The sequence below is a fragment of the Diabrotica virgifera genome, chromosome 6 (genome assembly GCF_917563875.1).
Source record: "Diabrotica virgifera virgifera chromosome 6, PGI_DIABVI_V3a".
NCBI classification, from domain to species: domain Eukaryota; kingdom Metazoa; phylum Arthropoda; class Insecta; order Coleoptera; family Chrysomelidae; genus Diabrotica; species Diabrotica virgifera.
In genome coordinates, this window is record NC_065448.1 from 6,624,492 (window position 1) to 6,641,081 (window position 16,590).

The 16,590-nt window shown below is 33.1% G+C and overlaps 1 protein-coding gene across 1 annotated transcript in view; it reads right to left on the reverse strand.

Annotated features, from left to right (window-relative positions):
- Positions 1-16,139, reverse strand: part of LOC114349445 (nuclear receptor subfamily 2 group E member 1-like) — a 41,308-nt gene extending 25,169 nt beyond the window's left edge. Inside the window, exons 1-2 of the mRNA XM_028299824.2 lie at positions 15,993-16,139; positions 15,795-15,910 (exon numbers count right to left, since the gene is read on the reverse strand). Of these exons, the coding sequence (XP_028155625.1) occupies positions 15,795-15,910; positions 15,993-16,126 (250 nt within the window). The 5' untranslated portion in view covers positions 16,127-16,139. The remainder of the gene's footprint in view (positions 1-15,794; positions 15,911-15,992) is intronic.
- Positions 16,140-16,590: the final 451 nt, after the last annotated feature.

The following is a 16,590-nucleotide window of genomic DNA, read 5'->3' on the forward strand; positions in this document are numbered from 1 at the left end:
TTTAAAAAAATCGAAAAATTGCAATTTTTGAACCCGAATAACTTTTGATTAAAAAATAAAATAGCAATTCTGCTTACCGCATTTGAAAGTTTAAATCAAATTATACTGGTTTTGATTATTTGCATTGCTAAAAGTTAATTTTTTTTATTGTTAAACAAAGCTATAAACTTTAACTATTTAGAATGGGAAATAAGCCACAATATTATTAAAAAGTGATTTTTATTAACGTTTCGACGCCCAAATCGGGTGCCGTTGTCAAAATACAAAATACTATTAATATAAACAAAAATGTTGTTGCTTAGTAAAAAAATTCTTCTAATAATTTATTTAATTTGACTCATTTATATCGGCAATTCAGATACATATGATACATTTTAAAGTAGAAGACTTTAAAATGATATTGCCAATATTTATGAGTTGCGTTCCTGGGACGACTTTACTGAAAGATAGTTCATTCGATTACATGAAATCAACCCCAACTCAAGAATATCCGTCACAAAAAAATCATAGCATGTGATCTGTCTTTAAAAAGACAACTACATGCAACGGTGACATTAAAATTCTCGAGCTAGAGATCTCATAGTAAATCACGAGGGAAAACCAGGAAAAACCTCGTGATATTATCCCGACATCGTAAGTATTTGGTCTTACATTTAATTTACTCTCAAAATTAATACCAAATTCTGACTTAACTATAATTTTGTTTAAATTATAAATAATATCAATAATACATGGGTATATAAGTAATACTAAAATATAAAATATGTACTAACTCGACTATTGACTTACTAATTGTGGTATTTTCTTTCTATTGACTTCCTCTTTCAGTATGGGTATCCACATCCTACTGCATTCCACCGAGGAATTTGCGACACAATTGGTTTCGTTTAGCATAATTAGAGCCGCTTCTTTGATTTTTCTCTTTTTACTATCTGTTTCTTTCAGGACTATACTTGAATCTCTCCACTGAACTCTATGTTCATTATCCCATGCGTGTTGACATATTTGAGATCTATCAAATTCTCTATTTTTAATATAAGATTGATGTTCACTTATTCTAACGTTTAATGGTCTTGATGTTTCACCTATATAAAAGTTGATTATATAGGGTTGATTTCATGTAATCGAATGAACTATCTTTCAGTAAAGTCGTCCCAGGAACGCAACTCATAAATATTGGCAATATCATTTTAAAGTCTTCTACTTTAAAATGTATCATATGTATCTGAATTGCCGATATAAATGAGTCAAATTAAATAAATTATTAGAAGAATTTTTTTTACTAAGCAACAACATTTTTGTTTATATTAATAGTATTTTGTATTTTGACAACGGCACCCGATTTGGGCGTCGAAACGTTAATAAAAATCACTTTTTAATAATATTGTGGCTTATTTCCCATTCTAAATAGTTAAAATTGTAAAAATGCCACAAGAAAATAGCTTCAGAACAACATAAAGCTATAAACAAATAGTGTTTCCCGTGCCCAATGCATGTAATCCGTTCTTTAACGGTAAAATATCGCAAAACCTCTAAATTTTTAAGAACCGCTTAGATTGACATGAAATTTGGCACACACATAGCTAACATGTCAAAGAAAAAAAGTGATATTGTGCCGATATGTGCTTTTGCCCTGGGGGTGGTTTTCACCCCCTGTTAAGCTACGTATAAATTGAGTGTTTGTAGGCGCACCTACTCTTTCGATTTTAAATAAGAGATCCATTGAAAACATCACTCAAGCACTATGTGTTTATAGCTTTGTTTAACAATAAAAAAATTAATTTTTAGCAATGCAAATAATCAAAACCGATAGAATTTGACTTGAACTTTCAAAAGCGGTAAGCATAATTGCTATTTTATTTTTTAATCAAAAGTTATTCCGGTTCAAAAATTGCAATTTTTCGATTTTTTGAAAGTTCAACCGCGTTTATCTCGAAAACTATGCATCCTACGAAAAAACTTGTAAGAACATTTTGCAAGAATAAAAACCGGAGTACCACAAGGAAGTATCCTGGGACCAATATTGTACTTGCCCTACACTGCTGCCTACCGACGTGTAACAGAACAACATGGGCAACTTTTGCTGATGACACCTCTGTACCTACTAACCTCTCACCATGATCCAATTACAGCGTCCAGAGCCCTTCAAAAGACCTTAACAATATCCAACGATGGCTTAAAGATGAAAGATAAAGGCGAATGAGAGTAAATCCACCTCCTGTCAATTCATCTCTTTGAGGACCCTTATCTCTACTTTCGCAATATTCCTGCTTTGTTTGTGCAAATAAATTTAGTAAAGAAAACCTGAATGTACGTCAATGATGGCTTGCTCATGCTTCTAATGATGATTACACAAGTCGACAGAGAACAGCGAGCTATGAATTTTTAATGGTTTGACTTCTAGCTTGATGTTGCAGTGGTCGAGGCCCCCCGATGGTGGGGACTAATTACGATCTAAATGCCACCGCTTGCACCGCCTCCTTCGACAGTTCCATCAATATTTACTCATAGTTTATAATGAGCGGTGTTACGTCAGTGTAAATAAGTGTTTTATGAAAGTTCATGGGGGTGAATTATTAATAAGAAGGAACCGTATTGCACATAACGTAAAATTCATACTGATGTTTTCAAACCAAATAAATAGAAAAAACTTTTTAATGCAATACTTTGATATTCAAAAGTTTGAATTTCACTCAAGAGTAAAGTAGCTTTATTTTTCACAATATTGAAAATTGCTGTTATGAAAAGTTGTTTGGAATTAAAAACTATATTCTAACATGCAATTACATCCTTCTAATTGAAAATTTTTTTTTTTGAAAAATTATTTTACGAAAAATAGTGATTCTTAATAAAAAGTTCTGCATGGTCTGAAACCTAAAATACAACCATCTTATGTCAAATTTTATCAATTTTATACAAGGTATGTCAAAAAATATGAATTTGGCTCAAGAGTAAAATACCTTTATTTTTCACAATATCGAAAACTGTTATTATGAAAAGTTATTAAGAATTAAAAACCATGTTTCAGTATGTAATTACATCCTTCTAATTGAAATATTTTGTACTATAAAGGTACTTTACTTTTGATCTAAATTATCTTTTTTGACATACCTCGTATAAAATTGACATAAGATGGTTGTATTTAAGGTTTTAGAGTATTTTAGACCATGCAAAACTTTTTATTAAGAATCACTTTTTTCGTAAATTAATAATAAAAGAAATATTAGAATTAAAGTTACTGAAAATAATGTTAGTTATCCATATTTTTCAAAAAAAAAAGAATTTTTAATTAGAAGGATGTAATTGCATATTAGAATATAGTTTTTAATTCCAAACAACTTTTCATAATAGCAATTTTCAATATTGTGAAAAATAAAGCTACTTTACTCTTGAGTGAAATTCAAACTTTTTGACATACCTCGTATAATATTCATAAAATTGTATATCTGATGGTTGAATCTTAGGTTTTGGACCATGCAGAGCTTTTTATGAAGAATAACTTTTTTTCGTAAAATTAATAATAAAAAAGTTTTCCATATGGATACAACTTACAGGGACATACTGTATATCATACCAGTGACGTCACCCATTTGGGAGTGATGACGTCATTGATAATTTTATGAGAATAGGGGCCATGTCGTAGCTCATTTGAAAGGTAATTCAATTCTCTATTCAGTAATATAAACATTAACATAATTATTTATACATGGTGTCCAAAAAATTTTTTAAATTAAATTTATTGACATAAAAAGAAGAATCTGTGTAATTTATTTAATTCAAAATACGTTTTACTGCTATCATAAAACAGGAAAAAATATTTATTTGACAAATAAATGTTGCTTTTTGCAAATTCAATATATTAAAGCAGCCACCCACCTACCTCTTGACAATTTGAGCATTTAATTTAAGCGAAAAGCAATGATTCTTTTTCAAACATACTTTTTATCTGCTTTCTGAGAGCAGTAAAATGTATTTTGAATTAAATAAATTACACATAATAATCTTCTTTTTATGTCAATAAATTTAATTCACAATTTAATTAACAATTTTTATTTCGACACCCTGTATACATAATTATGTTAATGTTTATATTACTGAATAGAAAACTGAATTACCTTTAAAATGAGCTATCACACGACCCCTATTCTCATTTAAAAAAATCGATAACCTCATCACTCGGGATTTTTTTCCAAAATCGTCCATTCTCGAGAAAATGAATTTATTCCAACCTTTACGTGCTCACTGTATAAATTTCGTTGGAATACATATCTTCTGATGGGGGTACGGACAAATAATCTCCGGACAAATAATCCCGGACAAAAAATCCCCACAAAATATCCCTGCACAAAAAATCGCCGGACAAAAAATCCCCGGACAAATAATCCCCGGACAAAAAATCCCCACAAAAAATCCCGGACAAATAATCCCCACAAATTTTTTTGGACAAAATGTTACAAAAATCCCGGACAAAAAATGCCCGGAAATATTTGCTGCCGAATAGTTCTCTAAAAGTTTTCCCGGAATTTTATCAAATTTCGAATTACAATTCCATGACGAAAACTCCAAGTTTTACATGACAAAAAAATGTGAGTTTTTTCAAAAATCGTGGAAGATATGGGGAATGAGTTAAGGCTGTGGGAATCATGTTGCAATTATTTGCTTAAATCTTTTGCTCACTCTGCTTTGAATAACATGTTCAAAACATGGCCTATTATCTGTATGCATCCATTCAAAGCTTTTGCAGCTTTTCTCCTATTACGAATGTTTAGCTTTGCTATGAAAACGCAGAACACAGGTTTTTGACATAGCTTTTGAAAGGTGTTGAAACAGGTTTTTGAAATGTTGTTTGCATTAATTGAAACTGATGACTAAATATTTTTCCGTATTACTAAAAATATTACTACCATACGCCGAAGAAATAGTTGGTGACTTCCAGTGTGATTTCAGACCTGGAAGATCGATTGTTGATCAAATATTTACTATATTAGACAAATGTTTGAAAGGATTGGGAGTATAATCAAGACGTGCATCAGATCTTTATAACAAAATGGCCAAGCTGGGCGTACCCAAGAAACTAACTGCGGTAACTCCTCTGCACAAGCTAGAATAAGGGGGAAAATATCAAAAGCTGTTTTTTAGAATATGTCAAACGAAAAATTTATCCAAAAATCAAACCAGACATAGCTGCTCGGAGAGAGGCCAGATGGGAGAAGGTCTGTAGGGTGGCCTAGAAAAAGATGTAAAGATGCAGTGAGAGAAGATCTGGAGAAAATGGGAGTGAGACAATGGAAAATAGTGGCACAGGGCCGACAAACATGGAAGGCAATAGTAAACGCGGCAAAGACTCTCGAAGAGTTATAACGACATTGATGATGATGATGACTAAATATTTTTGACGTTAAATTTACAAAAAGGAACAGTTTTTTTTGCATTACAATCAAGATTATCGTTTTCAAGACCAACAGTTATCATCACGAATACGCAATGTTTGGAACATAGTTATTCAAAGCAGAGTGAGCAAAATATTTAAGCGAATAATTAAGCCCTGTGAAGTTAGCACCTCTAAATACTATTTTTTCAAAAATTTTTGTTTTTTTTAATTGTCCATCAAATGTCCACTCTTGTCCAGTACAAATTTTTTTTGTCCACCTTTTGTTTACGAGATACTAAAAAACGTGAAATAAGGCCCAACACCCCGAAGTCAAAAAAACGTCGTAAAAACTAATACGTTTGATTGTCCAACTGTTGTCCACACTTGTCCAGGCATTTTTTTTAATTGTCCACCTTTTATTTATGTAAATTAGCAATAATTATCGTTTGTTAGTAAAAATGCCAAAAAATGAGAATTTTTGGAAATTTTTTTTTACGTTTGATTGTCCATCGAATGTCCACCCTTGTCCAGCAAAAATTTTTTTTGTCCACCTTTTGTTTACGAGATACTAAAAAAACGTAAAATAAGGCCCAACACCCCGAAGTCAAAAAAACGTCGTAAAAACTGATACGTTTGATTGTCCAACTGTTGTCCACACTTGTCTAGGCATTTGTTTTAATTGTCCATCTTTTATTTATTTAAATTAGCAATAATGATCGTTTGTTAAGTAGTAAAAATGCCAAAAAATGAGAATTTTTGGAAATTTTTTTTCACGTTTGATTGTCCATCGAATGTCCACCCTTGTCCAGCAAAATTTTTTTTTGTCCACCTTTTGTTTACGTGATACTAAAAAAACGTGAAATAAGGCCCAACACCCCGAAGTCAAAAAAACGTCGTAAAAACTGATACGTTTGATTGTCCAACTGTTGTCCACATTTGTCCAGGCATTTTTTTTAATTGTCCACCTTTTGTTTATTTAAATTAGCAATAATTATTGTTTGTTAGTAAAAATGCCAAAAATTGAGAATTTTTGGAAATTTTTTTTCACGTTTGATTGTCCGTCGAATGTCCACCCTTGTCCAACAAAAAGTTTTTTTTGTCCACCTTTTTTGAAAAAAATAGTTGAAACAAATTTTTTGGACAGGGAAGGAGTACAAGTTTCCGAATTCGAGAAAAAGTTGTCAGGACTAACAGCTTTGGATTGTCCAAAAGTTGTCCATTCGTGTTCAGACATTTTCATTACTTATGAAACATTGGTTTTTTCTCAGCAATATTTTTTAATTTGGTAGCAACAATGGATCATGAATGCGAATTCCAAAAAATGATATTTTTATTCAACGCCGTGTAGGAAAGGTTACTTTTCCACACGCTCGAGCGATGCAATATTCGCATTTTCACACATTGTTGAATAAAATATCGTTTTTAACTACTGTGGAACAGTTTTTTTAACTCATCTGCTTACAATGCTCGCCTTCGGCTCGCATTGCAACCCTCAGATTCGTTTAAAAAAACTTTTCCACACTAGTGAAGAAATATAGTATTGTTTGTTTGATGTTTTTAACTTTTACTATTGCTTAGCAAGAAAATTTTCGTTGTCCATTTTTAGCCTAAGAGATAATTAGAAAATGATACATAATATATTTTACCCATAATAAGGCCAAGCACCTGGACTTTGAAAAAAGATCATAGAAACTAATAGATTTTACTGTCCAACTGATGTTTAGACATATTTTGGCATTTTTTTTATTTGTACACTTTCTATTTTTCTTTTTTTTTTGTTGATCGCAATTATTTATAATTTGATAATAACATATTAGAAAATTCCTCGGAAGTATGATTCATTTGATGCGTTAAATGCTGACAATTTTCTGTAAATTTGAAGGCGAGGATGAAAAATTTCTTGATGATCAACATTTTTGAGAATAGTATGTCATCTGTAACTTTTCACATGGGTTACTTACTATTTAAAAAGATAACTCATTTTAATATGCAGTAGGTACTTGTCATATATTTTAATAGTTGATTGTGAATGAAAATTAAGGCACAAGTTAAATTGTAAAATTCGAAGAAACTATGCTCAAGTTATGTTGATTGGATAACCGAAAAATAATATATGTTTACATTTTTGAAAAAAAAATGCATGATAGGTTTGAGAATCACGAAGAAATAGACAATTAGACGACTAACAATTAATAAGTGAGTTTATTGATATACTTCTGTAGGATTTTTGTAAACATTCAACATTTCATTTTTCTATAAGTTTATAGAAAATAGTAAAAGTGTCGGTGATAAATGTTTTAATAAACGAAAAATGTAAACTGCAAGTTTTAATCAAATTCCTGGTGCAAGCAATATTTCCCATCTTAAGAGGACACAGAGGCTGCTGCAGTGCGAGTGAGGCGCATAGAACAGAAAGCGAATGAGTGGAAGGAGGAAACGGAGAAAACGGCCTCTGTCCCGGTTTAACTAATGACGAAATAATTTTTTCCCGATCGATATTCTTTGACGCGGCATCTACCAATCACAGAAGACGAAATGAGAAATTCTCATTTTTTGGCATTTTTACTAACAAACAATAATTATTGCTAATTTAAATAAACAAAAGGTGGACAATTAAAAAAAATGCCTGGACAAGTGTGGACAACAGTTGGACAATCAAACGTATCAGTTTTTACGGCGTTTTTTTGACTTCGGGGTGTTGGGCCTTATTTCACGTTTTTTTAGTATCTCGTAAACAAAAGGTGGACAAAAAAAATTTTTGCTGGACAAGGGTGGACATTTGATGGACAATCAAACGTGAAAAAAAAATTCCAAAAATTCTCATTTTTTGGCATTTTTACTACTTAAAAAACGATAATTATTGCTAATTTAAATAAATAAAAGGTGGACAATTAAAAAAAATGCCTGGACAAGTGTGGACAACAGTTGGACAATGAAACGTATCAGTTTTTACGACGTTTTTTTTACTTCGGGGTGTTGGGCCTTATTTTACGTTTTTTTAGTATCTCGTAAACAAAAGGTGGACAAAAAAAATTTTTGGCTGGACAAGGGTGGACATTCGATGAACAATCAAACGTGAAAAAAAATTTCCAAAAATTCTCATTTTTGGCATTTTTACTACTTAAAGAACGATAATTATTGCTAATTTAAATAAATAAAAGGTGGACAATTAAAAAAAATGCCTGGACAAGTGTGGACAACAGTTGGACAATCAAACGTATCAGTTTTTACGACGTTTTTTTACTTCGGGGTGTTGGGCCTTATTTCACGTTTTTTTAGTATCTCGTAAACAGAAGGTGGACAAAAAAAAATTTTTACTGGACAAGAGTGGACATTTGATGGACAATTAAAAAAAATAAAATTTTTTGAAAAAATCGTATTTAGAGGTGCCAACTTCACAGGGCTTAGCTTATTCCCTATATCTTCCACGATTTTTGAAAAAACTCGCACTCTTTTGTCATGTAAAATTTAAAGTTTTCGAGATAGAATTGGAATTCGAAATTTGATAATCGAAATTACAATTTATGCTTAATTCCTATTCATTATTTTCTTAGCGAAAAGAGATTTCATGGCGATTGCCAGCTATAACTCTCATGCACTGATGCCGAAAAACATTTGCGTCGATTGCATTCACCGAAAAACTTTTATAGAACTATTCGGCAACAAGTATTTCTTGGGGATATTTTGTCCGGGATTTTTTGTGGGGATATATTGTCAAAAAAAATTTGTGGGGATTATTTGTCCGGGATTTTTTGTGGGGATTTTTTGTCCGGGGATTATTTGTCCGGGGATTTTTGTCCGGGGAGTTTTTGTCCAGGGATAATTTGTGGGAATTTTTTGTCCGGGATTATTTGTCCGGGGATTATTTGTCCTAGCTTCAAACTATAAAATTAGAGTGTATTTCAAACTATAAAATTGTGTTTTTCTTATCAAAACGCAAAACTTGCCTATTATATACTGTTTCTTCATTTATTTATTATGAAATAACCACCCCAATGTTTTATTATATACACAAAGAAATCCGTGGACGTCATTAGCAGAAAAAATAAATAAACGCAAGTGTGAACTTGATAAGTGGTAACAGTTGAAGTGTCAAAAGGACCCTTTTATTTGATAGGCGAGGGTTCATGGGGCGAGACGAATGAGGGCATAACATCTTTGTTGATTATGTTCATTTCAACACAATTTAGGAGATATCAATTATATTAAAATGTTTGTTGGGGGCGTAGGCGCAAAATTTCACGCCAATGTGTTTTAAATGCATTCATTTTTCTCCATCCTTAGGAAACTAATAAGTATTTTTGAAAAATTTAAACGCAGAATGAAAGATTGCATTATTACCGAAGGCCGAAAGTCCCTTAGAATAACCAAAAAGTTTCTTTTGAATGAGATATTTGAAATTAAAAATCACACTAAATTTTTTCTTTTTTTTTTCACCCTTGTAACTTATTAAAATAAACATTATAAGTAGAAGTCTTGCTTTCGGCCTTCGGTAATAATGCAGTTTTTCAATCTGCGCGTTTAAATTTTTGATGAATACTTATTAGTTTTCTCAGGATTTGAAAAAAAAATGAATGCATTTAAAACACATTGTCGCGAAATTTTGCGCCTACGCTCTTAAGGGGAATAAAGGCACAAAATGTCGCCTATCAAAATTTTCAATGTGTTTTAAATGTATTAATTTTTTGCGAATACTGAGAAAACTAATAAATATTTTTTAAATATTTAAACGCACAATGAAAGATTACATTTTACTGATGGCCGAAAGTCTCTGAGAACTTTCATAATGTTTATTTTAATAAGTTACACGGGTGAAAATAAAAGGGAAAATTTAATGTGATTTTTAATTGCAAATAATTCATTTAAAAGAAACTTTTTATTTATTCTAAGGGACTTTCGGCCCTCGGTAATCTTTTATTCTGCGTTTAAATTAAAAAAAAATTATCAGTTTTCTCAGAATTCGAAAAAATGAATACCTACATTTAAAACACATTGAAAATTTTGACAGGCGACATTTTGCGCCTTTCCCCTTAACTAATAATTATATAGTATTCCAGAAAAATTATAACTGAATAAGTAGGTTGTTGTTTGTCGTTGTTTTCAAGAACAACGACAACTCTGAAGAAATCAAGATCAGAATAGAAAAAGCTAGAGCTACTTTTACCAAAATGAAAACAGTTTTATGCGGAAGAGAGCTAAGTTTAAATCTTAAAATTCGCCTCATGAGATGTTACGTGCTGTCAGTTCTTTTCTATGGAATGGAAGCTTGGACACTGAAAAAGATCGATACAAGGAAAATAGAAGCATTCGAGATGTGGATGTACCGCAGGATACTGAGAATATCGTGGACAGAGAGAGTGACAAACATGGAAGTGTTGCGAAGGATGCAGAAAGAAAAAGAACTTGCGCTTACTATTAAAAAGCGCAAACTGCAATACTTGGGACATATAATGAGGGGACAAAAGTACCAGCTACTACAATTAATTATTCAGGGAAAAATAATAGGTAAAAGATCCATTGGCAGAAGAAAACATTCATGGTTGAAGAATTTAAGAGATTGGTACAAGTGCAGCAGCTGCCAATTATTTAGATCTACGGTATCAAAAATACGCATAGCCTTGATGATAGCCAAACTTCGGAACGAGGACGGCACCTGAAGAAGAAGAAGAAGTAGGTTGTGGAATTTAATTGTTTTGATTTGGGTCTTTCGCAGTATCTTTTTCTTCTTCACGGTATCTTTTGCTCTAGTCTGGTTATGTTTACTGTAAACTTGTTCTATTTTTTCGTATTTTCTGCAGTGGGAGTCTACTTAAACGCCAAAACTGAGTATATTATTATTTATCTCTCTCTAACTTGCGGCTTCGATGATCTTGTGTGTTTTTCTACTGGTCAGTAGTGATGTTGATTTATAGTTACTTTCGAGTATTCGTTACAAATCGTTACTTTTGTATAAAGTAATCATTTACAGTATTCGTTACTTTGATTACTATGATTACTTTTGTTACTTTTGTATTTGATTACCGGTATTCATATCGAGAATCGTATTTCTCAGTAGGTAGGTATTTTGTATAGGTATTCCGATATAACAAAGACCTTCACCGATCTGTTTAAGGGATAAAAATGATTTGTATACTGTAATTACTTTTGTATTTGAGTACCGGTAATCATATCGAGAATCGTATTTCTCAGTAGGTAGGTATTTTGTACTTATAGGTATTCCGATGTAACAACGACCTTCATCGATCTAGATAAAAATATAGAGTTCTCGCATTCGATCTTTGTTAATGACATATATTACATATTTTACGTATACCATTATACTTCCCTCTGTTTCATCTTCTATCTTCTCCTCACCCTCACACCCTTAAAACGCTTCATATCGATAACGATATTCGATAATACTCGTAAAATACCGGTCCCGTCCGTTACTCGCTGGGATACGATTTATTAGAAAGTAATCTGTACTTAAAGTGTACTGGTTGTAAATACAATAGTCGTTACTCGCTCTGATACGACTGGTACGGTACGGAGTAACGAAGTAATCTGTCAGAGTAATCAAAGTAACGATTTGCCTTTCTGTATAGTAATCGTTACTTTCGGTATTCGTAAGTAACGAGTACTTTGTAACGAATAGATACTTTTTCAACATCACTACTGGTCAGCGTTGTCATACTTCATACTCTTCTTCTTCTTTGAGTGCCTCTCCTATCGGAGATTGGATATCATTAGGGCGATTCTAATTTTATTTACTGCTGTTTTGAACAATTCGTTAGTGGTACAGCCAAACCACTCTCTCAAATTTCTCATCCAGGACATTCTTCTACGGCCTGGATTTCTTCGTCCTTGGATTTTTCCTTACATTATGTTTTGTAGGAATGTGTAGGGGAGACCGGGGCTGGTTGACGCACCGGGTTGGTTGACGCAGAGCGATTTTCTTAAAACTAAGAAACTTTACAATCACGCGTTTACACAAGTTCCAAGGGTTCCCACAAAGCGCACTTTCGGAAGGTAGTTTCAGTTTGGCGCGATAATTAGTAGGGTGTACAGAGCGTTTTATAGTTTTTTTACAATGGTGAGTAAATTTTTATGACCATACGTTTTTTGTACTAGAAATCTTATTTTTAAAGATAATAATTTCTTCTTTGTTTTGCATTGAAGCTTGATACTACGACTATAAGATACAATTATTATATTTTCCAATAATTAATTCGTGTAGGGTCGATTACTATAAATACCCAAATATGTGCTCTGGGGCTGGTTGGCGCATTCGAAGAGGGGCTGGTTGACACATGCGTCAACCATCTCCGAGCATAAATACTGATTTGAAATTGTTTTAGAAAATGCGTTCTTTTAAGAGGAAGTCCAATATTATGTTAAGAGCAGTTTGGAAGATAAAAATATATGGAAAATCTATAAGAGGAACTGCCAAAGAGAGAACCTTTAAGTTTGAAAACCTCACAAAACTGTCAAACCAATACAAACAACAGCTGCAGCCAGAGGGCTTGAAGGCACTTGATGCTCACAAGAATATTGAAAAATCTTTGAGCAAACCTAATGAAGGATCGAAGTTGTGCTCAAAGGAACTTAACCCTTCTAAAAGTAATCTTGATCATTGTTTTTGTAAAATCTTCAACCTTATATAATATCGCAGACCGCTTAGATGAAACCAATAAACAACATTCGCAGCCAGTGTTTTCCAGGGAACATGATTCACTCTTACAACAAAAATCAATCTAAAATCAAAGCTGTTAAGTGGGCTGTGAAGTAAGTTGTTAAAGACATCGACTTGGAGGGTGAAGCATGCTTCTGTCTCTTTTGTTTAGACACGTATCAAAGTAGCGCTTCATCAGAAAAGTGGATACAATGTAGTAGTTGCAAAAAGTGGGCACACGAAACTTTTACTGGTGATCCTTAATTTTTTTCATTACATAATTTGTACAAGCGACTACGCTGGGATTTGTATAAGTGGAACTGTGCAGGGCACTTAGCTAGAACACAAGATGGACGGTGAACAAGCCGAATCATGAAAGGGAGGCCCAGAAACCATAAAATAAGCCGAGGACGCCCACCGACTAGATGGACCGACGACATAAAAAGAGTAGCGGAAAACTGGCTACAAGCGGCCCAATGTAGAGAACACTTAAAAAACTGAGGGAGGCCTATGTCCAGCAGTGGACGCAACTGGCTGATTGATGATGATGATGATGATAAGCGACTAACTATCTGAAATTAAGTTTACATACAGAATATGTATTTGGTCATATAGTTTTTATTTATATATTGTTCAATAAATAAAAAAACGATTTATCACTTTTATTTTATTCAAAATTTGGTTACGCTTAAACAGTAAAAAAGGAAACACCAATGTTTTTCATAGATAATAAAGTTTTTGTTTGTTATTTTGTTGTTTTGTTACTTTATAATATGCGAGTCAACCAACCCCATGTGTTGCGTCAACCAACGCCGTGACGGGGCTGGTTGGCGCACAGTGACATACATTTTTCTTTCTTAAAATGGACATAAGGTACAGTCTGCAAGATGTTTATTTTTACAAAATCTCTTGCGGAAAAGATTAGATTTTCATATATTGAGCAAAAAGTTATACTAAATCTTTTAATTTAGCATCTAGGTCTCCCCTACTTTTGTCCCCTCATCAGGTGGCCTAAGTATTCAAGTTTTCTCTTTTTTATATTCAGTAGAACTTCTGGCTTGTTATTTATTCTGCGTATTACTTCTTCATTTGTAATTTTATCCACCCAACTTATTCTTAGTATACGGCGGTAGCACCACATCTCAAAGCTTTCAAGATTTTTAATATTCCTCTGTTTAAGAGTCCATGACTCAACACCGTAGAGCAAAGTACTGAATACATAGCATTTTAACATTCTAGTTCGTAGATGAATACTAATATCACGATTACAAAATAATTTTTTCATTTTTATAAAAGTAGACCTGGCAATTTCAATACGTCCTTTTATCTCGTGATTTTGGTCACCTGTTTCATTGATAAGGGTTCCCAAGTATTTGTATTCGTTTACTTTTTCAAGTTGGGTACCGTTTATTGTGATACTAGTGTCATTTATTGGATTCTTACTGAAGGTCATATATTTGGTTTTTTTGACGTTTATCATTATGCCGTAGTTATTACATATCTCATTCATACTTTCAACTAGATGTAGATCTTTCGCTGTTCTTGCCATTATCACAGTATCGTCAGCATATCGAATGTTATTGATAACTTCTCCATTGACTATTATCCCTTCGTTTGCATATGAGAGAGCTTCTTGGCATATTTGTTCGCTGTAGATATTAAACAAGAGCGGTGACAATATACAACCCTGTCGTACCCCTCTACGTATTTCTATTTCGTCCGATGTTTGGTCTTCTATTTTTATATTAGCTCGCTGATTCCAGTACAGATTTAATATTATTTGTATGTCTCTGGTGTCAATGTTCTTACTCTCCAGGATTTCTTTGAGTTTACTGTCGCGTACTTTGTCAAAGGCCTTTTCAAAGTCTATAAAGCAGGCGTGTACCTCTTGGTTAACATCTAGGCATCTCTGTGTTAGAACGTTCAGGGCAAAGAGAGCATCCCTCTTCAAAGGGATGCTCTTCATACTCTATTAGATACTTTAACGAGTCTGTTGATGACTATTTGATTGTAAGCGAATTATTAATACAGAAGTCGATAAACGATCTACCTGGGCATGAAGATAACTCAAGATGGAACACTCGATGCTGCTATAAAAGACAGAAACATCCAGGGTAGAAAAGCCATGCCATATCCATGATGAACGGCATTCTGTGGGACCAAACAATATCTAAAGCGAACAAACAGCTTATATACAATACCATACTTAAAAGTGTAATCACATATGGCAGTGAAGTTTGGCCACTGAAACAAAGAACAGAGAAAATGTTACTAGTAACAGAACTGGACTTCTGGAGAAGAGCAACAGGCAAATCAAGAAGAGATCGGATACCAAATGAGAGAATACGAGAAATAATGGGAGTCACACATACAATAATTGATTACATAAAAACAAAACAACTCATATGGTACGGCCATTTACAGAGAATGCCAGATGACAGGATCCCTAAGCAGATTTTGGAATGGATACCACAAGGAAGAAGAAAAAGAGGAAGACCGAGAAGAAGCTGGAGGGAGGGAATTAAAAAAGAACTAGAAGCAAGAGAAATGCCTCCAGGTCTAGAGTTAAACAGAGAAGAATGGCGGTTAGGAGTCGAAGGGCGTCGGAGAACGCTGTAAATCGAGACTAGTAGTAGTAAACGATCTACAATCATAATTTGACAGCAGAGTTGTCGTTAAAATTCAATAATCATTTCTCAGAATTTAGTGCCTAACATAGTTCGTTTATAACGAATAATATTAAAGTAAGAAGTAAGTGTTAATTCTACTCACCATCTCTCTTCATGTTTACTTGAAGACATTTCTTAAATCTGCACGCCTGGCATTGATTTCTTCTAGTAACATCAACTATACAGTTTCCATTTTCTTTACAAACATACTCCAGATTTCTATAAATTATTTTAAGGTCAAGACAATAAATGTATAATTATATTAATTGATTGTGGAGTAATTTTTAACTGCTTGAATTACCTTCTAATGCTTCTTTTGAAGAATCCTCTACATCCGTCACAGCTAGCTACACCATAATGTTTACCAGAAGCCTTATCTCCACACACTTTGCAAAAACTTTCGGTCTTTTGATTGCTTACGCATGAATCGTCCATCTGGTACAGGTAAAATTCTGCAGGAAGACATAAAAGACGTTATTAATATCTACCACTAAAGAAACATGAGTGAATTACACATCACTTAGGATTTGTCAGATTTCATATCTTTTGTAGATGCTGTATTTTGACATTAATATGTTAGGCAAGTATTAATGCGGTACCCTCCTTAGCCAAAGGAGGGGTCAAAGGAGTAGTGATGCGCATAATAAGATACTGTCCCCAGTTTGCAGAAGATCTTATGTCTATATTTCAACCTCATCAGAAAGAAGCTCATGGAGATAACGAAAAACTCATTTTAGACATACTGGACGCCCCAAATCAAATGAGTCCACCGATCAAAAAAATTGCGAAATCACGCAGAAGTCATTGCCAAATTAAACAAAAAAAACTTAAAAAAAGTTAATACTGTATATTTTCAACGTTATTATAAAATTGGTTACTTTCCTGTCATGAGGAAAGTA